Source organism: Coenobita brevimanus, chromosome 106 (genome assembly GCF_032717465.1).
Source record: "Coenobita brevimanus isolate Jiangsu-jjx chromosome 106, ASM3271746v2, whole genome shotgun sequence".
Taxonomy (NCBI): domain Eukaryota; kingdom Metazoa; phylum Arthropoda; class Malacostraca; order Decapoda; family Coenobitidae; genus Coenobita; species Coenobita brevimanus.
The window spans coordinates 1,520,278-1,543,886 of NC_137059.1; the positions used below are offsets into that span (position 1 = coordinate 1,520,278).

Sequence of the window (23,609 nt, forward strand, 5' to 3'; positions counted from 1 at the left end):
CTTTGAGAAAACACGATACGAGAAAATACAATAAAGAATAAGGTCAAGGAAATGCAAAGTGATTCGAAAAACAGATAAAAAGATATATCTGGAGAGTAGACACGAAAATAAAACCGATATACACATTTTATATATTACAATCATTGACGCTTCCTTCTTAAGACTAATCAAGAAGGTACTTAAATAACGAACGAGAAAGAATATTTTTATGTATACGATATGGCAGTGTAAGTTGTGGCAGTGTGAGGTGTGGCAGTGTGAGGTGTGGCAGTGTGAGGTGTGGCAGTATGTGGTGTGGCAGTGTGTGGTGTGGCAGTGTGTGGTGTGGTAATGTGAGGTGTGGCAGTGTGTGGTGTGGCAGTGTGTGGTGTGGCAGTGTGTGGTGTGGCAGTGTGTGGTGTGGCAGTGAGATTTGTGGCAGTGTGAGGTGTGGCAGTGTGAGGTGTGGCAGTGTGAGGTGTGGCAGTGTGAGGTGTGGCAGTGTGTGGTGTGGCAGTGTGAGGTGTGGCAGTGTGTGGTGTGGCAGTGTGAGGTGTGGCAGTGTGTGGTGTGGCAGTGTGTGGTGTGGCAGTGTGAGGTGCGGCAGTGTGAGGTGTGGCAGTGTGTGGTGTGGCAGTGAGATTTGTGGCAGTGTGAGGTGTGGCAGTGTGTGGTGTGGCAGTGTGTGGTGTGAGGTGTGGCAGTGTGTGGTGTGGCAGTGTGTGGTGTGAGGTGTGGCAGTGTGTGGTGTGGCAGTGTGTGGTGTGAGGTGTGGCAGTGTGTGGTGTGGCAGTGTGTGGTGTGGCAGTGTGTGGTGTGGCAGTGTGTGGTGTGAGGTGTGGCAGTGTGTGGTGTGGCAGTGTGTGGTGTGAGGTGTGGCAGTGTGAGGTGTAGTTGTGTGAGGTGTTGCAGTGTGAGGTGTGGCGTGTGAGATGTGGTAGTGTGAGGTGTGGCAGTGTGTGGTGTGGCAGTGTGAGGTGTGGCAGTGTGAGGCGCGGCTGTGTCCTCTATTGCAGTGGGATTATTTAACGCCCTCTGTGAGTGTGTGTGTGTGTGTGTGTGTGTGTGAGTGTGTGTGTGTGTAATAGACATCCTACCCCCACATTCGTATCTCATTACAAATCATTCATCGCTATCTAGAATAAAAAGGTTTCCTAACTTATTGATGGAGGTAGCAGGGTTTCTTGCCAGACGCCTAGTGAACGAGACAGCGGTATAGGTAAAAAAAAGATCGAAAATAAATGAGACGCGTAAAATTCCCGTGAAAAAGGATCGTAATTATGAAAAAACAGGACTGAAGAGAAATTCATCAGGCGAGGAAATATTTATACATCATCATCATCATCATCATCATTACTGTCATCATCATCATCATCATCATCATCACTACATCATCATCATCATATTGTCCTCCTCTTCCTCCTCCTCCTCCTCCTCCTCCTCCTCTTCCTCATCATCATCATCATCATCACTGTGTTGCCTATATCTATATTTCCTTCATTTGAATTCCATTATTTTTCCTCCACAGACCACCTATGTTTGTGTATTTTTTTCGTGTTTATAGCATTTTTTTTTTTTTACTATATAATTTTCGGCCAAATTTCCATGTTTTTTTTTTTTCCGTATATTCAATTTTTTCCTAGTTTTGTGGACTATAAATTCTTCGGGTAATCAATTTTTTTTCAATGTTTCAAAAAAATTTTCTAAGTTACCTGTCTCATTGTCTGGATGTTATTTTTGTCACGTATCTCCATTTTCCTGTCTGTATTCTATAATTGTATCTGTGCATCTAAATACGCTATGTCCATTTATTTATATTGAATTTCTTTGTGTTTGCCTTTCGTCCTTCCTTTCTTGCATTCTGTCTTCCTGCCTCCCTCCCTCCTGTCTGTCTTCCTTCCTTTCTTCATTCATTTATTCCTTCCTCCCATCCTTTCTTCCTTCATTCCTTTCATTCTTTATTTCTTACTCTATTTTCCTTCAGCCTTCTTTCCTTCCTTCCTTCCTTTCATTCTTTCTTTCTTTCTCTATTTTCGTCTGTCGTCCTTCGTTGCTTCCTTTCTTCTTTCTTGCTTTCCTTCTTCCTCTCCATTTATATCTGCCTGCCTTCTTTCCTTCTTCCTCTCCATTTATATCTGCCTGCCTTCTTTCCTTCCTTCCTTCCTTCCTTTCATTCTTTCATTCTTCCTTCCTTTCATTCTTCCCTTCTTTCTCTCTACTTATATCTGCCTTCCTTCCATCCATCGGTCCTCTCATTCTATATTTTTTTCTGTCTTTCTCAGCTTACCTGTGCTTGAAGTCGGCGTAGATCATCCTGTTGGGGAATCCTTTACGGCAGATACGGATGCCTTCAAGCACACCGTTACAGGTAAGCTGATGCATTACCAAGGCAGCGTCAATCACACCTGCAGGAGAGGGGCGAGGGGAAGTTAGGGAGAGACGAGGGGCGGGGAAGAGGGGGTTCGAAGGGGAAGAGGGGTGAGAGAGGAGAGTTAGAGGGGGGGGAAAGGGGGCGGGTTATCCTAGAGAGGGGGGTCTGTACTTGTGAATTTGGTACACATGCATACACTCACAAAACACACACACACACACACACACACACACACACACACACACACACACACACACACACACACACACACACACACCTGGAGGAGAGGGCTAGGGAGATTTGACGGTAAGGAGGGCTTTATAATCTTGAAAAGGGGGACTTTACCTTGTAGATTTGGTACGCACACATGTACACACATAAACATAGAGATTTAAACACACACACACACACACACACACACACACACACACACACACACACACACACACACACACACACACACACACACACATCTCTTTTTCTTAAGTTAGATTACCCTAACTCTAAATTTATTACCGAATTCCAAAAAAAAAAAAATTACTCTTTGCACCATCCTTTTTCCTCTGATTTTTATTTCGATATCTGAAAGTAATCACTGCGAACGGAAGGATTTCACTTTTTTTTAAATCTCAGTATTTGGAAATTACATCAGCATTTCGATAACTAAAATTACTTGGATTTACAGTAGGCTAAATTTTGTACATGTACTTAAAAAAAATACTTACAGGGTACTCACATGTAATTCATCCTCGTCTGGTGGGGTAGCCGTGAGAGAGGGAGACAGACTGGCCGTGACGAAGGAGTGAAAGTGAGACAGTGACGATGGCAGTGAAGAAGATGAACGATTTTTGGAAGTGAAGGGAGTGATAGTGACCTATTTATCTATTTTCGCGCTGGAATTATCGGGAAGGATTGCACTGAGGACGATATGAAAGTGAATTCTGGTAAAGGTGAAAGTGAAGGAGACATGAATGTTTTAAGAACGTGAGGACATTAATAGTAACTGGTTTATTTCATTATTACGCCGGGAATATTAATTTAGGGAGGCATGGAGGCAAATGTAATAGAAGCGCAATATATAACTATCCTCGCTGCTTTGAATTATAGTACATGAGGGAGGGTAGTGTGTTGTACTAGCATAGGTTGTTACTGAGTAGGGACAGAGATACCTAGATATAATATAGCCTGAGCCACGTCACTGAATGGGGCTTTAATTATCGTGAGTGAAAGGCAGCACTGATTACGAATACTGTGGTTTACATGCAAATATTACTTGCTGTTTGACTTACGTGATGGGTCTAACAGGATTTACATGTTCATGATTAAGAGGACTGTCTTGACTTCTAACTTGGCCTTTTTCCTTTCGTTGCCTTGTTAATTTCGCCACCTGCAACTGTGAACCGTATTTGCAAAACTCTACGCATCCTGACACCCACGTTTCACTAACTTGGCTGTCGCGGGAACACAAAAGTGGCCAAAACTCCCCTCCAGAGGATATTAATCTGGACCAAGCTCTGAAAGTCATCTGTTGCACCCTAGTGACCTCGTGTGCAATTTCGTATCAACATTTGTCAGGGTTGGGTGCTTTGTTGTGTAGGCCTACGAACTCAGCATTAACAGTAATCTTTATGAAACCGACGGCCACATCCATTGTCACGATTAAAATACCAAACCACGAAATCTTTTAGTCTTCCGTTTTCTCTTCGCTTGACCGTGATGATCGTCAACATGATTTTTTTTTTTTTTTTTTGACCTGTAAGCAAATGAACAACTGAATGAACATGAGGATATTGTAATTTCGCGTACCAGTGCCCTTCCTTTCGTTAGAGGTGATGATGTAACGCATGAAGTAAAGTAAGGTGAAGAATGAACCTTTTCAAGCTCCTGTGCGTTGTCTGAATCAAATCGTTTGGCTTTAACTGGATTAGAATGAGTTGTCGGGACCATGAGAGGGCTAAGGGAACCAGTATTAACTCTGTCATGCTCCTATGACTCACTCAACTGAATACACTCTTGATTTACCTGGGATAGTACACAGGAATTACACGGAGCTTGAGTGAGATTTTGATGAAGGTGAAGTAGGGAACTGGTGAACTTTTCTATCTTACCGGCCTCCTTCCTCTCGTTAGGGATGATGCAACGTACGAAGTGAGGTGCAGTGCTCCTCAACACCGTCATCAGGTTGTTGAGCTGCTCCTGGGGGGGTGAATAACACATGACACCAAGCACAGGGACATGACACCAAGGAAAAGCAGGTCATTTCTAGTCACCGTGCCGTACGGGGCTAAGATGCATCGGCTGAGTGGATGAATTCACGTCACGAGGCCAGGACACACACAGGCTAAATTGGGGGCCAGGAGACTCACAGCTGGCTTTATAAATGTCAGTTTATTAAGGAAGGAAAAGTCGAGGACAGCAATGACGGGAAAACTCTCAAAACTTGAAACACGAAATGGAAGACAAGACACCCAATTTCTCTTTCCCTTTTTTTCTGTTGACAATTTCTGAACCCAAGACAGGACATCCTTGGTTTCTGTATTTTGCACCTGATTGTACTTTGTAATGCCTGGATTTTAGTTTCCCGTTCGCTGTTTCAGTTTTGAGAATACAGACGAGAGTGAGAAGGACAGGGCTAGGGCTTGAGCAGCATGGGTGGACGGTGAGAGTGGGTGGCAGAGGAAAAGACAAGTAGAAAATTGGGTAGTCAACTTTGTCTTTGCCAGAGGACGCCATATTCTTTTCTCCACTTATCTTTTTATCTCTCTGCATTACCGTTTTCATTCTTTTATCTCTTTCATTATCTTTTAGCTTCTATCTTTTCATTTCTTTTTATCATGTGTGTATATTTTTTCTCACCTTTCTCTTCTATTTTCCTATCTTTGACGTGTTTTATTAAGCCTGGGAGAGACTTTTCGAGCTAAAGGGAGGTTGATATATCCTCCATTTAACCCCCTTCACTAAGCTAAGCCTCCACGAAAGCTGAATAAAACCGTCTGGGGGTGAGAATGAACCTCCAATGATAGCACGGCGTTGAAGTGATATTAGTCCTTCCCTTCGCCACCCACCATCAACTCGTCAAGAAAAGGGGAAAAAAAAAAGTGAGTCTGACATGAGTGTATCCTCCAGTTTGTATGGAAATGAGATACACTTTGGACGGAAATGAAACAGTACACTTTGGATGGAAATGAAATAATACATATGGGCTGAGATGAAATAAGTCAGGGTGTATCTGGTCCAGTTTTTTGTGGAAGATACACACTACACGGGGACGGGTTGATAAGTAAACGCTGGTGCATCCTCTCCAGTTTTTGTGGGAATGGGATGCACCACAGACGCAGAAGGGGAGTACACCTTGCCAAGTGGACGGGTCAGTAGGATCCTGGAGCAACACGCGTTTGGTACAGGTGCGGACATAAATATCGATACACTTCTTTAGCATAATAAAAAAAAATAATGGTTAATCGATTCTGAAACACAATGATGAGATATTTGCAGCTGGATAAATATTAGCAGAAGATTGCTACGAGATTTTTTTAAAATGATTGTGCTTGAGTTTTTTCAGTTTTTTTTTTTTTCATACATAATATTGCGAAAGTCTGTTTTAAAAATAATGTGCATTCTTTTTTCTTTATAGACACTGAGGAATAGCTTGTTTTACGATTGTGTAAGATTTTTCAAGGATATTTTTGCTAGGGTATTTTTTTCCCATACTATTTATCAACAGTTTTCCCAAATATTGAATTTTTAAAAAGACAATTGAGTAAAAGTTTTGTGGGATGTGGTGAAAAATTTTTGCCACGATAATTTTGCAAAAGTTTCTCGCTATTTCTTCTCATAATTACTTTTTTTTTTCTTTCATAAGTGTTGTATTAAAAAGGGAAGAATTATAATTTTCAAGAGTTTTTCGTTTTTTGTCGTATTTACTATTTTTTTCATAATTGTTGTACCAAAGAGTGGAACGATCATAACTGTTGTACTAGTGAGTAGAACGACCATAACTGTTGTACCAAAGAGTGGAACGATCATAAATATTGTACTAATGAGTGGAACGATCATAATTATTGTACCAAAGAGTGGAACGATCATAACTGTTGTACCAAAGAGTGGAACTATCATAACTGTTGTACCAAAGAGTGGAGCGATCATAACTGTTGTACTAAAGAGTGGAACGATCATAATTATTGTACTAAAGAGTGGAACGATCATAAATATTGTACTAAAGAGTGGAACGATCATAAATATTGTACTAAAGAGTGGAACGACCATAACTGTTGTACCAAAGAGTGGAACGATCATAATTATTGTACTAAAAAGTGGAACGACCATAACTGTTGTACCAAAGAGTGGAACGATCATAATTATTGTACTAAAGAGTGGAACGATCATAAGTATTGTACTAAAGAGTGGAACGACGATAAATATTGTACTAAAGAGTGGAACGATCATAAATATTGTACGAAAGAGTTGAACGACCATAACTGTTGTACAAAAGAGTGGAACGATCATAAATATTGTACTAAAGAGTGGAACGATCATAAATATTGTACTAAAGAGTGGAATGATCATAATTATTGTACTAAAGAGTGAAACGATCATAAATATTGTACTAAAGAGTGGAATGATCATAATTATTGTACTAAAGAGTGAAACGATCATAATTATTGTACTAAAGAGTGGAACGATCATAAATATTGTACGAAAGAGTTGAACGACCATAACTGTTGTACAAAAGAGTGGAACGATCATAAATATTGTACTAAAGAGTGGAACGATCATAAATATTGTACTAAAGAGTGGAATGATCATAATTATTGTACTAAAGAGTGGAATGATATTTGTTTTGTCCGCATCTGTGCAACATCCGACCTCTTACCAGCGGATTTGGTTTCGTTAGGGATGATACAACGGATGAAGTGAGGTGCAGTACTTCTCAGGACAGTCATGAGGTTGTTGAGCTGTTCCTGAAGGGGGGAGGGAGGGAGACAAGCTCAGAATAGGGGTTCAAGTTCAATGGACCCTCCTCTGAAAGGGTACGGGGAGCCTTGGTTGGGAGACACACAAGAAAAGGGTTCTAAATGCCCTCGTCTGAAAGGGTTGTGGTGAGATCTGGTGGGAATTGAGGTATACAGAAAGAGGTTCAGGTTCTAGAGCCCTCTTCTAAAGGGGTTGAGAACCTTGGTGGGAATGGAGATAAAAGGAAGAGGGGTTTAGGTTCAAAGGCCCTCTTCTGAAAGGGTTCTGAGCCTTCATGGAAACTACTAAATCAGAAAAAGGGTTCAAGTTCAAGGGCCCTCTTCTGAAAGGGTGAGAATGGACGGGGAGGGAGGCATTCAGAAAAATAAATGGGGTTCAGGTTCAAAGTCCCGTTTCTAAAAGGGTTGTGAACCTTGATAGGGACGGTGGTCATTGGCACTTTCATGTTAACTATAGCCTGTTTGTATTCACCTGACAAAACTGGGCCATTCCCTTACTTTGCAAATCAGGGCTAAGTAAATTTCATTGAGTTTTAAGTATGAGCTGGCAATGAGTCTCCTTGGTTACTAGTCAAACTGGCCCCCTGAGCTGACTGCACTTAGCCATTAACCGAGCCGAAGGGAGCCAGGGATACTCGTCAGGTTAGAACAAACGAACTACAGTCCAATCACAGAGTTTTTCCATGTCTTTTGGAACTCTGGACGTAACAAAAATATAAACCAGGAAAATTAAAAACACGGTGGTGAAAAAAGAAAAAAGAGGGAGGGGGAGACTAAATTGCGGTCGTCGCTTTCTATGGGAAGGAAAAAAAAATCTATCTCTAAACGGAAACACCAAACCATTCCATGACCCAATAGGTGAACCAGGAAAATGTGAAGAGAACCAGGAAAGATATGGGTTGGAACGAGATGGGAACGTGGGACAAATCCAGGACAATTGCTCGGCTGTAACCTTGTTCACGAAGGCTTTGTACCGCGCCAAAATTGTCCAGGAACCACAGAATTTTTGCCCGTCTTGAGGCCTTACCCGGAGATTTGGTTTCATTGGGGATGATACAACGGATGAAGTGAGGGGCAGTGCTTCGGAGCGTGGTCATCAGGTTGTTGAGTTGCTCCTGAGGGCGACCGCAGGATTGAGTTAACACCAAGACACTAAGACAGGAGGGTGAGAGGCTTCTGGGACCTTCTAGATGCTAAGATAGGAGGGTGAGAGGCTCGTGGGACCTTCTAGATGCTAAGATAGGAGGGTGAGAGGCTTGTGGTACCTTCTAGATGCTAAGATAGGAGGGTAAGAGGCTTGTGGTACCTTCTAGATGCTAAGATAGGAGGGTAAGAGGCTTGTGGGGATGTCTAAGTTACCCAAAGATACTAAGGCAGAAGGTGAGAGGCTTGTGGGGACTTCCAGGTAGCCCCAAATACTCTGCTGTACTTTTAGGGTCTTATTTAAGTGGCGTAGGAGGTTGGGAGCACTTTCTCCTCAGCGATTTATCCACCGCATTACACTAACATTCTGGTGCATGCTATTCGTGTCGCTTTGAAATCGACATAATCTGCATCCACGACAGAGAAGAGGGTACCAAAGTGTAATGTGTAAAGTAAATCGCTTAGGTAGAGGTGTTGCACAGTCTCCAAAAACCACTTGGAATAGAACCATTAGTCCTTTCACCGATATCAAGAAAACCCATGCATATACAAGGGAGGTCGTAGTGCTATGAGGTACGTAGAGGGGGAAAGCTTGTACGTAGGAAGATACAGTTTAAGAACCTCTGTGAACCGATGTACTAGGACGGTTCCAGGCGTACGAGAAATGCATTTATCTAGTCTAATAATGGGAACAAGATAAATTGCCACATTGCAAAGTGGATTAGGGTCTCAGGGGGAGAGAGGAGAAGGGGCAGCAACCAATGAATCTCTCAGTTGTCGTCTAAATTTGGAGAGGACGAGGGGAGAGGGAGGGTACCATCTCAAGAAAAGTTGCACACATATACAGGCAGTTGTTCTTGCAGTTGTGGGTGTATCAGCTACTCTGGTGGTGGGGGAGGGGCATCTCAACCTTCGTGCACCAATCCCAGGTCACAAAATAAAGTAAAAAGTAAAATCTGAGGACAAGGAAGAGGGAAAGACTGTCCTTCTATCCGTTTGGGGAGGACACAGGGGGCAGTGGGAGGGCGCCTTACCGGTCTGCTTAAACTCATTGGGGATGATGCATCGGATGAAGTGGGGACAAGTGCTCATCAGGGTGGTCATCAGTTTATTTAGCTGCTCCTGGGGTTAGGGGAGAGAGAGGGAGGAGGGGGAGAGAGAGAGAGAGAGGGACGGAGTTAATACCTGACTAACAAATACCTCGTTGTGGTAAGCAGGGAGCCCTAGTTATGAGAGAGAGAGAGAGAGAGAGAGAGAGAGAGAGAGAGAAGATGTTTAGTCAGCTTATGTTTTAACGTTCTTACTGAAAACCCTCTGTGAAAGAATTGAAACACATTCTCTTTGGGATGGGTGTATGTAGGAGTGTGTGTGGGAGGATGTGGGTGGAGGGGGATGTATGTGGGGTGTGTATGTGAGAGGGTGTGTGTGGGTGGGGGATGTATAAGAGTGTGTGAGGGGAGGAAAGGTATGTGGGTGTGTGTGGGAAGGTGTGGGGTGTATGTGGAAGGATGTGTGGGTAAGTATATATGGGAGGGGATGTATGTGTGAGTGTGTGGGGAGGAGGGAAGGCATGTGAGAGTGTTTGGGAAGGTGTGGGGAGTATGTGGAAGGATGTGTGGGTATGTATATATGGGAGGGGGCGTAAGATATATCAGGGTGTGGGAATCAGAGGTGAGGGGCGTGAACCGTGGCTCAAGTAACACAATGTAACACCAAAACAAACTTCTCAAAACGCCATCAAATGTAAAAAATAATGAGAACTTGTGGTGATCAGTGAAATTATGATAAGTCTGACTGCTGCTGCCACCTGGTGCGTGAAAGGTGTACCAAAGCTGTAGGAAATATAAGTCTGTGAAAACTTGGTATTGAAATGAAATGAAAAAATACCCACGTTTAAAATTTGGGAGATTAAACAGTTTTTGCCCTACTTTGATTATAGAGGGTCCAAGTCGGGCTAGAACTGTTTTATCTTGAAGTTAAAGCAAAATTTCCCAGTGTGGGTATACAAATGGATGACCCGCAAAAGGAGAACGGACTATAGGAGAAGGGCAGCTTCAGCCTGCAGTCCACTGGGTTCACGTTTCAGATCACCCTGGGGCCACAACAACAACAACAGCAATAACTATTACTGAAAGACAAAAAAAAATCCATATATTCCATCATCCCTGAACATTATATACAAAAAATTCATCATATATATATAGAAAAAATAACTCTGACAGAAAATGTTAGGCAGGTTACTAATAATTATAATAAGCTTTGGTAACACGTGTCTAGGTAAGGCAAGGCTCATGGCGAAAAAAGGGCAACAGGCAGGGGCAGGAGGGAAGGGCGGGGGGCAGGAGGGAAGGGGGGCAGGAGGGGAGGGGGGCAGGAGGGGTGGGGGGCTTTGGAGAAGAGGGAGGAGGAATACAGGAAGCTTGAAGGGGAGAGATATTAAAAAATCAAAAACTTTCACCTGATTCTACTTCTGTTAGTTATTAATGGGGAGGGGAGGAAGGGTGAGGGGGTGGGGTGGGGTGGGGGTGGGGCTGAGGGGGTGGGGGTGGGGTGGAAGGGGCTGGGGATGTGAGGAGGGGTGGGGGGTAGAGGCAAGATAGCAGAAGGGGCAGTGGATAGAATGGACAGAGAGATAGAGATAGACAGAGAAGAGAAGAGAGAGAGAGAGAGAGAGAGAGAGAGAGAGAGAGAGAGAGAGAGAGAGAGAGAGAGAGAGAGAGGCAGAGAGAGAGGGGAGGGAGGGAGGGGAAGGGAGGAACATGGAGGGATGGGGGGTGTATGCAAAACAGTGTCAGCGTTAATATTTACCCTGTACATGCCGGAAACAGTCTGGAAACCGGAGCCCTTCGCACGCTTGCCGCCCGCTGGGGAAAAACACAGACATATTTTGACCTAAGGCGCGCTGGCTGGTGGCTTGACAAACACACAAGCTGACAAACACACCGAGACACACACACACACACATACACAAACAGGCATGCGGTGTTTGGAGAGGCGAGACGAGCGACCGGGCTTGTCAGTGATGTGTTAAGTTTAAGCTGTATTCTTCACCCTTTCATTGCGTTTAGCTTTTAATATACTGAACCTACTTTACCTTAGGCGGGGTTTTAGCACTTGTTTAATTGGCAGGCTTAGTTGTATGGCCTTATTTATGGAAGATATGCAAACTGCTTTACAAGGCCTAAGTGATTCTGGAAAGCCGCATGTCTTATTCATTGTTTTGTAAGCTTAGGGACGAAGGATGCCAGGTGGGTTTCACGATTAAGTTAGGACTGGCAGGTTTGATCTGTGGAAAATCAGTAAACAAGGCTACACAATTTAACGCTGTAATTATTGGGTATTTTGTTGTGGATGGCACCAAAGGATTTTATTTTTCAGCTAATAAATGTCTCGTAATTCTGTATAGTGCTTAGAAACTTAGTTGTAATTACCCTCAGGTGGTTTTATCTTGCTGAGGGATGTAAATAGGATAAAAGTTGTCACTAACTCTCAGTGTTATGGACGCAATCAAATGCTTTACTGAGGGCAACAGCAAATTATTTTCTTCTAATGAGATAAATTAGTGTTAGGGATGCACTTACTGTATTCATTATATTAAGATGTTTACACTGAATCAAGGCAACTCTTAAGCAGTCAGTGAGGTATGGGCATCTCAGTTATTCATTTTGCTTAGGGTTATGAATGCACACGAGTTTAATCAGATTTCTTTCAATTAAGGGAAATCTTTAGCAGTTTGTGGGCAAATAAATGTATCATCTTTTTCCAGAGTTAAGGACTGATGTCGGTATCTTATTCAATCAATTTCTTTCATGTGAAGCGAATTATTAGCAGTCAGTAGACTCTTAAGGTTCTAATTATCATTCCAGTTTATATATAGATGTTTTCTGTCAAGGGAAAGGTGAAGAACACGGCAGGGGCTAGTGGGGTTGAGGACACAGAGGGTGTTTTGCGGTAGGACACCAGCACTGGACGGGACACTGCATTAGGCTCAGCGGCCGCAGGAGGACACGTAGCGACTGTCCACGGCAACAACTGAGAGAGGAGGAGAATATTTACCCTGTACAGGCCGGAAACAGTCAGGAAACCAGAACCCTTAGCACGCTTCCCACCTGTAGGATGCAGACCAGAAACTCTCATTATCCGTGACTTAGGATGAGAGACACAACACTGTCCTGGGGTGGGTGGGTGGGTGGAGATGGTGGAGATTTTTCTGGAAGTATTACCCAGCCACCTCTCCGCGATGGGTGAGTCTGGTGACCTCCCATACTAGTGAGGAAATAAGTGACATGGTAGTAATTATGGGTTGCAAAGAGTTAAGACGCAGATACACTGTTTTTAGGTTAAGTACAATCAGTTACCTAAGTTCATCCACATCTCCTGCCGCTCTCACCTACTGGAGTCATAGATGTTTGGATGAGACGTAGGGGACAAAGATGCATATCATCACCCACTGATGGATGATAATATACACATCAGTCCATTACATTCTAAAGTTTGTGAATCCAGTGGTGGAGACAGGAGAGGCGAACGTTCCTCTGTAGCTGACGGTATCTAACTTAACCCAACCGTGTAGCGATCCTAACTCGACTGACACCGATATTCATCGCCATGCCATTCGTATCCTCACGCTACGGAAGGCCCGCGGAGAGGTGGCCTTGATATTCTACCCTGAGTCCTAGCAACGTCCCAAGTCATAAGTGGAACGATGCCTAGTGGGGTCCTGTTCTCCAAGGCGCATCAAAGATTCCCTGGTACACTTAAAGACAAATGTACGCCTGATATTCCACTTCGTCTGTTTAACACTTAGGGCACGTCCGTCACTTTCCTCCCTGAAGCACCATATCAAGGAGACTCATATACGGACAGAGAAAGATTATCCTCTCTCAGGAATATTAGCCAGCAGAGGAAAATGGGAAGCAGAGGAGGTGAGATACTGTATTAGGAAAATTGTAACACTTGGGGACAGGTTCGTCTAATGTCTCATCTCCTCTGCTTCTGACTTTCCTCTGCTGTCTAGTATTTTTAAACTGAAAGGCCTGATATGTTCCCCTGTCCATGGATGATTCTTTCTTATATGATGCGTCAGAGAAGATGTAAAGAACAGCATCGAAATGTGAAGTAGACGCCGTGGGATATTAGACCAACAAAAATCTCTGTGTGTATCTCGTCCTTAGTCATTTGTTTTGCACATTACACCTACTGTACATATTCTCGTATGTTTTTTTTCTCTAGTTTTGGGGGATATCGTCTTGGCTTCAGTAACATACAAAAGAATACAGACGTGCCGTGTGCAAAACTCAGATAAGGAAGAGGGGGGCCAGGCAGTCTCCTAAAACACCCAAGAGAATTCAACCCCAAACAGAAATGAATCCAAAACATAACCGGTCCAAGGGGTCATGATATAATCTATAGAGGGGTCAAAATGGAAGTAGATGACCGTGGGAATTTACAGTAAGTCCTCGCTATAAGACATTTTATTTTTCATATTATTTTTCTCGATAAATCCAGAAGCAAATTATAGAAAAATGCTTCTTCAGGAATTATTGTTACCCAGAAAGGTGATTTCGATATTTACCCACTTCACGGTATCAGAATTATTTAAAATGTTGTGATTAATTAGGGATACTTCTCGATAATTTTGTCTCAAAAATATTTATAAAGTTGGGATAATTAGGCTAGTTCAAGTCAATTTACATTATCAAAATTATTTAAAATCTTGTGTTTTGAAATGCATCTTTGGCTTATTTAAAAGTTCCATTGCTGAATATGAAATTAACTTTGTATTTCTCCTTATTTACATGTCTACCAGAAGTATAGGAAAAATATAAGAACAATTTGCGATATTTTTAAACACACACGGGTCTTATAGCGAGGACTGTCAGCTATATTCAGTGGGATGCAGGCAAACATGCACCAGTGGTCTATTTGTACCACCGTAAAGAAAGGGGAACACACTTTTGTCTTGAACCAGGAACACAGTTTTGTCTTTGAACAGGAAAACACCTTTGTCTAGATTGGAAAATACCTTTGTCTTTAAACTGAGTAAACTTTTGTCTTTAAAACAGAACACACTTTTGTCTAAACTGGAAAATACCTTTGTCTTTAAACTGAGTAAACATTTGTCTTTAAAACAGAACACACTTTTGTCTAAACTGGAACACACTTTTGTCTTTAAGCTGCATACACTTTTGTCTTTAAAACAGAACACACTTTTGTCTAAACTGGAACACACTTTTGTCTTTAAATTGAAACACTTTTATCTTTAAATTGAAACACACTTTTGTCTTTAAACTGGAACACACTTTTGTCCTGAAAAATGAACTCACTTTTGTTTTTGTGTTCTGGCAATTTTGTTTTTTCGTAAACACCTTAACCTAATACAAAAAATAATAATAATAATAGATACCTAACCCCTCCACGTCCATTTTTTTTCTTATTATTTTCTACCTTCAGATGATTTTTGTTTGGCTAAAAGAGAGAGGATTTATTCACTGTGTTACGGGATTTAGGGAAAGCTGTCTGTAATCCCCCTTATTCTGAAAGGTCTCTCTGTCTGTCTCTGTCTCTCGCTGTCTCTGTCGCCCTGTCTCTGTGTCTGTCTCTTTCTCTGTCTGTCTGTCTGTCTGTCTGGCTGGCTGGCTGGCTTTCTCTGTCTCTGTCTCTGTTTGTCCCTGTCTCTGTCTGTCTCTCTGTCTCTGTCTGTCTCTCTGTCTCTTTCTCTGTCTGTCTGTCTCTCTCTCTTTCTCTCTCTCTCTCAGCTGAATAAAATCGTCGGAATGTAACAGGAACAAAAAATACATATACTACATGGAGGAGTCAGTAACTTATAGAAATAGATAGTCAAAATTCTACCTCTAGTAGATATACAATGAAAAAAAAAAAAAAAAACATTAACATCAAGTTCTCAAGTGACCTTACCCGAGTCATGTCCATGCTTGATGTGACCTGACCTCTTCCGTGTGACCTGACCTCTTCTGTGTGACCTGACCTCTTCTGTGTGACCTGACCTCTTCTGTGTGACCTTACTTCTGTGTGACCCGACTTCTTCTGAGTGACCTGACCTCTTCTGTTTGACCTGACTTCTTCTGTGTGACCTGACCTCTTCTGTGTGACCTGACTTCTTCTGTGTGACCTGACTTCTTCTGTGTGACCTGGCTTCTTCTGTGTGACCTGACCTCTTCTGTTTGACCTGACTTCTTCTGTGTGACCTGACTTCTTCTGTGTGACCATATTCTTTCTTGTGATCTGACTTCTCGTGTCACCTGACTCCTTATGATCTAACCTGTGCTGTGATTTCACCTGGTTTCTCCTCTGACCTGATCTTTAACGTGACCTGGCCTCTTTTGTGACCTGACTTGACCTTTACTGTGACTTTTCTACTGTGACCTGACCTCTTATCTACTGTGATCTGACCTGGCTTTTACTGTGTCGTGAACTGACCTCTTCTGTGAATTAACTTGACCTCTACTGTGACCTTGACCTGACCTGAACGCTACTGTCTGAATTCTACTGTGACATGACCCGACTTGTACTAAGGCCTGACGAACTCTACAGAGACTTGACCTCCCATGTGACCTGATCTCTACTGTGGCCTGACCCTCTACTGTAGCCTGACTTCAACTGTGACCTGACTTGATCCTGCATTGTGACCTGACCTTCACTATGACCTGACCTTCTACTGTGACCTGACTTCAACTGTGACCTGATTTGATCCCTTACTATGACCTAAGCTTTACTGTGACACGACCTTCTAATGTGACCTGACCTTCTACTTTGACCTGACCTGCTTTGACCTGACCTCCTACTGTGACCTGACTCTGAAAATATCCCGACAGAGGACAGAGAGTGTGTGGAGGAGGGAGGGAGTCCTAACGCTGACACTCGTTACTCTGTGGAAGAAAATGAAAACAGTTTGATTCATCATCTTACAACTCGGTATTCAGGCTGGAGATACTGCAATTTTAGGCCAAGTTAAAGTGAAGAGAGTATTACATTATATTCCAGTGTTAATCTATTGTTACGACCCAGCTTTCAGATTGGAGATACTGCAATTTTAAGCCAAGTTAAAGTGAAGAGAGTATTACATTATATTCCAGTGTTAATCTATTGTTACGACTCGGCTTTCAGATTGGAGATACTGCAATTTTAGGCCAAGTTAAGGTGAAAAGAGTATTGTGTCATATTCCAGTGTTAATCTATCGTTACGACTCAGCATTGAGATTGGAGAGACAGCAATTTTAGGCCAAAGTGAAGTGAAGTAAATGCAGCCTCATATTCAAGCGGTATTCTATTTTTACAACTCAACACTGAAGATGGAGAGAAGGCAATTTTAGGCTTGAAGTGAAAAGAGTATAGCATGAAATTCTAGAGTTAACCGTCACAACTCAGAGCCGTAGGTGAAGGCAATTTTAGGCCAAGTTAGAGTGAACAGGGTATAGGAAGCACTTACCACCCTTGCCTCCAGCGTCAGGGGCCCCAGACTGGCCGGGGTGATCAAAGAAGATTTCAGCAGAGAGACTATTGGATGCCTTCTTGAGCTGCCGGGGGAAGAAGAGGAGGAGACTTTAGTGGGTAATCATGAAGCATATTAGTCCATTTTTACTGCTTAATTTTCACCTGATGCACCACCAATCAAAAGCAATTTCCAGGTGTCATAAAAACCTTAAATATTTTGCCTCGGAAAGATAAGTCAAGCCAGGTAAAAATTCGTGTCATTTTCTCTCAATGACGAAAACTTTAACTCAAGAAATACCCTAATAAAACACCTGTTAAATAAAACCCAGGCTCAGTAAAGTATATGTGCGAGTATAAGTTATCTGGCCAGCAATTGCCACTGAAAGGAAGTAAAATATTCAGACTCAAGCCTATAAATCCGTAGATAAAGTACCTGGTAAAGAGGATTCAAGCTGAAAAAGAAAGCTTAAAGTTACTGCCTCTCATCTGCAAGCTTAGTAGAGATCGTGTACGTATTATATTACCTGGTTCAAAACAGTGTCATTTAGATCCTTGTTCTTCTCGATACACCTGGTGGGATTTTCAGGTACGGTGCAGGTATAGTGAACGGTGGATGTCACCTGTCTAAAAACTGTGCCATTCAGAGATAGTAAAGCAGGTGGATAAGTTACCTGGTCAACCACTGTGTCATTAAGAGGGTCCTTGTTCTTCTCAATCCACCTGGTGAGATTGTAAGGCACGGTACTGCTATAGTGAATGATAGTAAAGTGAGACTATAATGTCTAGTAAGAACTCTCAAGCTCAGTAAATTTTTTGTCTACCTTACCTGGTCTACAACAGTGTCATTGAGAGGGTCCTTGTTCTTCTCAAGCCACCCGGTAAGGTTGTAGGGAACAGTACCGGCGTAGTGGACGATGGCGAAGTGAGACTCGGCCTGTCCTGGCTTGGGCGGCTTGGGTTTGATGAAGTTAGGGGACTTGCCCAGGTGGTTGGCCTTCAGTTTCTCCTCGAAGGACTTATCGGTGGCCTTGGGGAACATGGACTCCTCTTCTAGGATGGAGAGGATACCCAGAGGCTGTTGGGGATTGGATAAAGCTTTAGAGTCCGGAGAAAGAGGGAGAAAGTGGAGCTGTTTAATTCCCTAGAGCTTTTGTTTGGCACTGATCATCAAGTGGAAAAAAAAAACGAAGAAGATTGATTGTTTTTAGGTCACTGTAGTTTATTGGTGTTCATAATATTCAATGAGGAAAAAAAAAAAAAGATTAATTATTTCTAGGACCAGTGGCTGTTATTAAAAGTCTTAAATTAGGCAAAGAAGTTGGATATTATTTTTAAGACAGGAAACCATTATTAGAAGCCATATAGAGTGAAAAATTGCAGAATGTTTATATATAGGCAAAAGCTACATCATCTAACAATTTTCAAGTAGCAATTTCTCAATATTAAGTACACCTATAAGAAAAATATATATGCAACATTGAATATATATATGCAACAGATGAATTAACCTCTGTTTTTTTTTTATTTACTTTCCAAAAAATTTAATTAATCTGATAAAAACGCTAAATCGACTTGAAATAATTTTGTCACTTACCTCAGTTCCTGGAAAAAAGATAAAGGCGATTTTTACAGTATTAATATGGGCTGTTCATACATTTGGCAGATCATTTCTCGTGTTTTGCGAGTACGGCTCAGTCAGCTTTACCAGTGTGTGTGTGTGTGTGTGTGTGTGTGTGTGTGTGTGTGTGTGTGTGTGTGTGTGTGTGTGTCTTCGTCCAAAAAAATGTTCTCCTCTCACACCAAACTGAGCCTTGCCAACAACACACAAGACTGAAAAGCGCAATGTATGGACTACCCAGTGTTCAATCGAGCATACATTACCCGTATACTGAAGAAAATGAATGAAGTGAGAAAAGAATGATCGATAACATGAATGACAGACTGGAAATGATGATAGAAGTTAGGGTTGAAAGAAGTGAATATCCTGAATGACATACTGGAAGATGAAAGAAATGAATGATGAAAGAAGTGAATGGCGTGAATGACAGACTGGGAAGTGATGAAAGAGCTGAGTGAGAGAAATGAGTGATAAAAATGAATGATGAAAGAAGTGAATAGCCTGGATGATATATGGGAAATGATGGACGTGAGTGATTGTCCCTGCAGAGATAGAGAGACAGACAGACAGACAGACAGACAGACGGACAGACAGACAGACAGACAAACGGAGACAGAAACAGGGACAGAGAGGTGATGGAAGGATGAAAGTGCTAGAGTAACACAGAAGAATTAAACGCAGTCAGTTTCAAAAGTTCGTCTACAATTCCACCGCATGGACATATCCATCACTCTCTTCCCTTATATATCAAGGAGAATAACCTATGGGCAGAGAAACATAGCAAGCCTCTCTCAGCTCAGGAATACTAGCCAGCAGGGGAGAATGAAGAGCAGACGAAGTGAAATAATAGGCGAACTTTTTCACATCTCTGAGAATGACTATGATTGTACTGTGCGTGTATGTGTAGGGACCTAATCTCTACGTGGAATTTTACTGTTTAGAGAGCACAATCGCTATCAACACACAATATATGCAGTATATATGCAGTATGGTATGTTCTTCTTAATAAATCGCTAAGGATGAAGTGCTACGAAGCCTCCAATAGTATCTAGAAGAAGGCCTAAATTCCCTCGTAGTGAAGGGGAAAAGAACAGAGGTACAGTTGGATGCAAAAATCTCGCTCCTCATCCAGCCTTTCCGTAACTCTTAACATTAGTGTGTGTAAAGTTACATATATTCACAATTAAGTTTGATTAAATAATTCATTTTAACTTTATCATCCAGTCCTTTTTGACCTATCAGCAGCGTAGGAACCCTGGGCTAGGCTACTCTATTCCGATGTTTAAGGCGAGGGTGACCAGCCTCGGTGGTCCCTGAGTGGCATTATGTGAGCAATAAACCCCAACCACCCCTTGGATATAAAGCCTTACATCCTCAGGCCACTTGGAGAGCCTTATCCCGCTAAGCCACCAGGAGTCCTTTGAAATAACTGTGATTTTTAAGTACCCAAAATGGTCTTATGTTACGAGTTACAAAAGGGAAGGAGGAGGAACGATTTTTTAGAAGTACAAAGGACAGTTTAATGACATAGAATTAGATATATTTTTTCCTTGCCTTTTAGTTCGTATAGTGAATTTAGTTTTGTTACGTGTGTGTGTGTGTGTGTGTGTGTGTGTGTGTGTGTGTGTGGTACATGTGTGTGTGAGTTTGTGTAAGTGATGAAATGGCCGTCTCACACTTACAACTCACACACACACACACACACACACACACACACACACACACACACACACACACACACACACACACACACACACACACACACGCAACACCCCAAACTTCACCATCCGGCAGGAAGAAATACACCTAATACCACTTCAGTACACAACACAAACACCCTCTTGCCGCTCCACAGAAGAGGTACCTTTTCCAGAAGATCAATACAAGCCTGAAGATCAAGACCAAAGTCAATGAAGGTCCACTCAATTCCCTCACGCTTGTATTCCTCTTGTTCCAGGATAAACATATGGTGATTGAAGAACTGTTGCAATTTCTCGTTTGTGAAATTGATGCACAGTTGTTCAAAGCTGTTGAACTGGAGACAAGGAAAAGGACTGCTGTTTAGTGCCTTTAGACAAATCGACGAGAGACTTTAGGGGTAAGGGGGCATAAGTGGGAACAGGGCTGTCACTTGGCACGTTCCATCACTTAACTAGGTGAATGGATGATGGTCATGGGACTGGTAACGTGGTGACGAGGTTAACCTGTGGTGTAAATGTAAGTCAGGGAGGTGAGAGGGTCAAAGGATGGTCAATATTCTCGTATGGTTGGGAAGCCTACTGGCACCTCTTCGTTATTTTTATTTATTTTTTATTTTTTGCTTTGTTTTTTCTGGCTTGGTTTGGTTTGGATTTCACAAAGAAGAGAGAACCAAAGGCTGAAAGCCTTCATGTTGTTTATTCCAGGAAACACTGAACAAAGGTGAGCCCAAAAAAACTTTCTTTCACTTTGAGATTATCATTTTTTAGTTTCATAATGTTAGTGATACTCTAACTTTTGTACTTTGGATGTAGTTTCTTTAAATAATTTATAAACAAATATTAGCATGTCATATGGGGATTTTAAATGTATTGAACAGGTGCTCGTTAGCCTCATAAACAGACGAGAATATGAACCAAAGAACATGGGAAAAAGAGTATCAATGGGGGGGGGGGTAATTAGGTCCTTTACGTCCTGTTTGGGACCTTAAAGGAAGGGTTAAGACAGGGTATCCTAATTTAGCCTTGAGACAGAAATTGGCTCCTCCATGTCTTGTTCTGGGACACTGGGACGAGGGTTAGATAGGGTTCTACGTTTCATCTTGGCGAGAGTAAGATTAGGTCCTTCAAGTCATGTTTGGGACCTTGAGACGAGGGTTAAGACAGGATTTTCTAGTTTCTACCTTGAGACAGAAATTATATCCTTCATGTCTTGTTCTGGGACACTGGGACGAGGGTTAGATAGGGTTCTATGTTGGGTTCTATGTTCAACTTGGAGTGACAAAGATTAGGTCCTTCAAGTCATGTTTGGGACCTTGAGACGAGGGTTAAGACAGGATTTTCTAGTTTCTACCTTGAGACAGAAATTATATCCTTCATGTCTTGCTCTGGGACACTGGGACGAGGGTTAGATTGGGGTCATCTTGGAGAGACAGAGATTAGGTCCTTCATGTCTTGTTTGGGACCTTAAGACGTGGGTTAACACAGGCTTCTACTTTTACCTTCTCTATAAGGTCTATGCAGGCCTGTAGATCTAGACCAAAGTCAATGAATGTCCACTGTATGCCCTCTCGCTTGTACTCTTCTTGCTCGAGGACAAACATGTGATGGTTGAAGAACTGTTGTAGCTTTTCGTTGGTGAAATTGATGCATAGCTGCTCAAAGCCATTAAACTGGAAGGTGGTAACAGAAGCACAGACATAAGGAGAAAGCTTTAGGACAGACGAGGGGGGGAAATTCGTAGGGCCACGTCATGATTGGCCACTGGACGAGAGGAGGACGAGTCAGGGGGGAGGACGAGTCAGGGGGAGGACGAGTCAGGGGGCCGTTTTCTGAGGTCGTATTGTGAAGACTGGGGACGCGAAGGGATGGAGAGACCCCTGGTTTCTGACGATATATTTCTAAAGCGTGGGAAGATGAATTTTGAAACGTGGGGTGATGGGGGAATATGTCCATCATTTTCCTCCCTGGGAGAGAGAGAGAGAGAGAGAGAGAGAACAAAGGTACAGGAGGAAAGATGGGGAACTAAAGGTATAAGAGCAGAATAAGAGAATCATCTGTGGTCAGGGAAACATACCAAGCCACTCTCAGTTTTGAACTATTTACCAGAGGAGGAAAATGAGCAGCAGAAGGGGTGACATTTGTAAGTGCTGACGACACTTTTCAATGTGGGATACAGGCTAATTACAATTTATTATAGGTGGTCTACAAATGACTGTCAAAAATTAGGGGTTTCTTTACACCTGCGTGCACTCAGTTTTAATAAGACGGCCATAAGTGACACTGGAGATTTCGTAACATCCCTTCCTGGGCGATTTCATTTGCACAGTATACATTGATATCCTCTTTTATGTCAAACTATGTTCATATCAAAACATAGCATACAAGAGTAGAACATCAAGGTGTAATATACAAACTAAATCGCTTAGGAAAAAGTGCCACGAAGCCTCCCTTGCTACCCAGAACACGGCCCAGGGATGCAAGAAAGATTTAACGAAAGGGGCGATGGGAATTTAGAATCTATGGACAGAAATACGAATGGAACACAGCCACCAGCCCGACGGTCCCCTGCAGGCTGGATGCACTACCTAGGGAAGAGACGGGGACAGGGAAGGGGAGGGTGACTGCTATAGTTTGTTCACTGTAACTTGGCCCAGACTGACTTTCTGTTGCTCATTTTTTCTCGTAGTTCACTTGTAGGATAAATACTGGAATTCTGCATCTTTTCCATGGCACTTATTCATGACTAGCACCATATTCTAGCGTTGCTCTCTCGTAAAAGCTCAGCATGCAAGACGGCAATTTTAGGCCAAGTTAAAGTGGACAGCGTATAACGAGGAGGGAGCCGTGGACAGACAGAGGAGTACGGAATCGACCATAACAGATACTGGCGTGTGGGTGTGTGTGGTGAGACGGTGAAACTCAGACGGTGAAACAGGTCATGCGGTGCCAGTCCATTTTACCTTTTCGATAAGGTCTATGCAGGCCTGGAGGTCCAAGCCAAAGTCAATGAATACCCAGTTAATGCCCTCTCGCTTGTACTCCTCCTGCTCCAGTACGAACATATGGTGGTTGAAGAACTGCTGGAGCTTCTCGTTGGTGAAATTGATGCAAAGTTGCTCGAACCCATTGAACTTGAGGGGAAAGAGCAAGCAGGAGAAAAAAAAAAAACATAGGTTAGTGAAACAGGGAAGAGGGATTTAGTTGGCCGGGTCCTTTGGCCAGGAGGGAGGTTCAGGGGAGGGTTCAACAAAGATGCAGTCAGAGGTTCAAACAAATAGCATACTGGGACACGAAAGACGGAGGAATAGCGGGTAAAAACAGAGGAGAAATGTGACCTGCATGTTATAGAGGCAGGTAAGGGGAAAGGGTGA

At 42.6% G+C, this 23,609-nt stretch overlaps 1 protein-coding gene across 5 annotated transcripts in view; it reads right to left on the reverse strand.

The window, feature by feature from the left end:
• LOC145416451 (myosin heavy chain, muscle-like) overlaps window positions 1-23,609 on the reverse strand; it is a 72,858-nt gene that overhangs the window by 22,241 nt on the left and 27,008 nt on the right. For 3 of the 5 annotated variants that reach the window (XM_080285404.1, XM_080285409.1, XM_080285406.1), the window contains exons 12-16: window positions 17,747-17,995; window positions 16,919-17,003; window positions 12,523-12,575; window positions 7,224-7,311; window positions 2,267-2,384 (exon numbers count right to left, since the gene is read on the reverse strand). In XM_080285404.1, coding sequence (XP_080141530.1) covers window positions 2,267-2,384; window positions 7,224-7,311; window positions 12,523-12,575; window positions 16,919-17,003; window positions 17,747-17,995 — 593 coding nt within the window. Of the gene's footprint in view, window positions 1-2,266; window positions 2,385-7,223; window positions 7,312-8,350; window positions 8,439-12,522; window positions 12,576-16,918; window positions 17,004-17,746; window positions 17,996-23,609 lie in introns of all 5 variants that reach the window. The other 2 variants (XM_080285405.1, XM_080285408.1) reach the window with 1 other exon arrangement.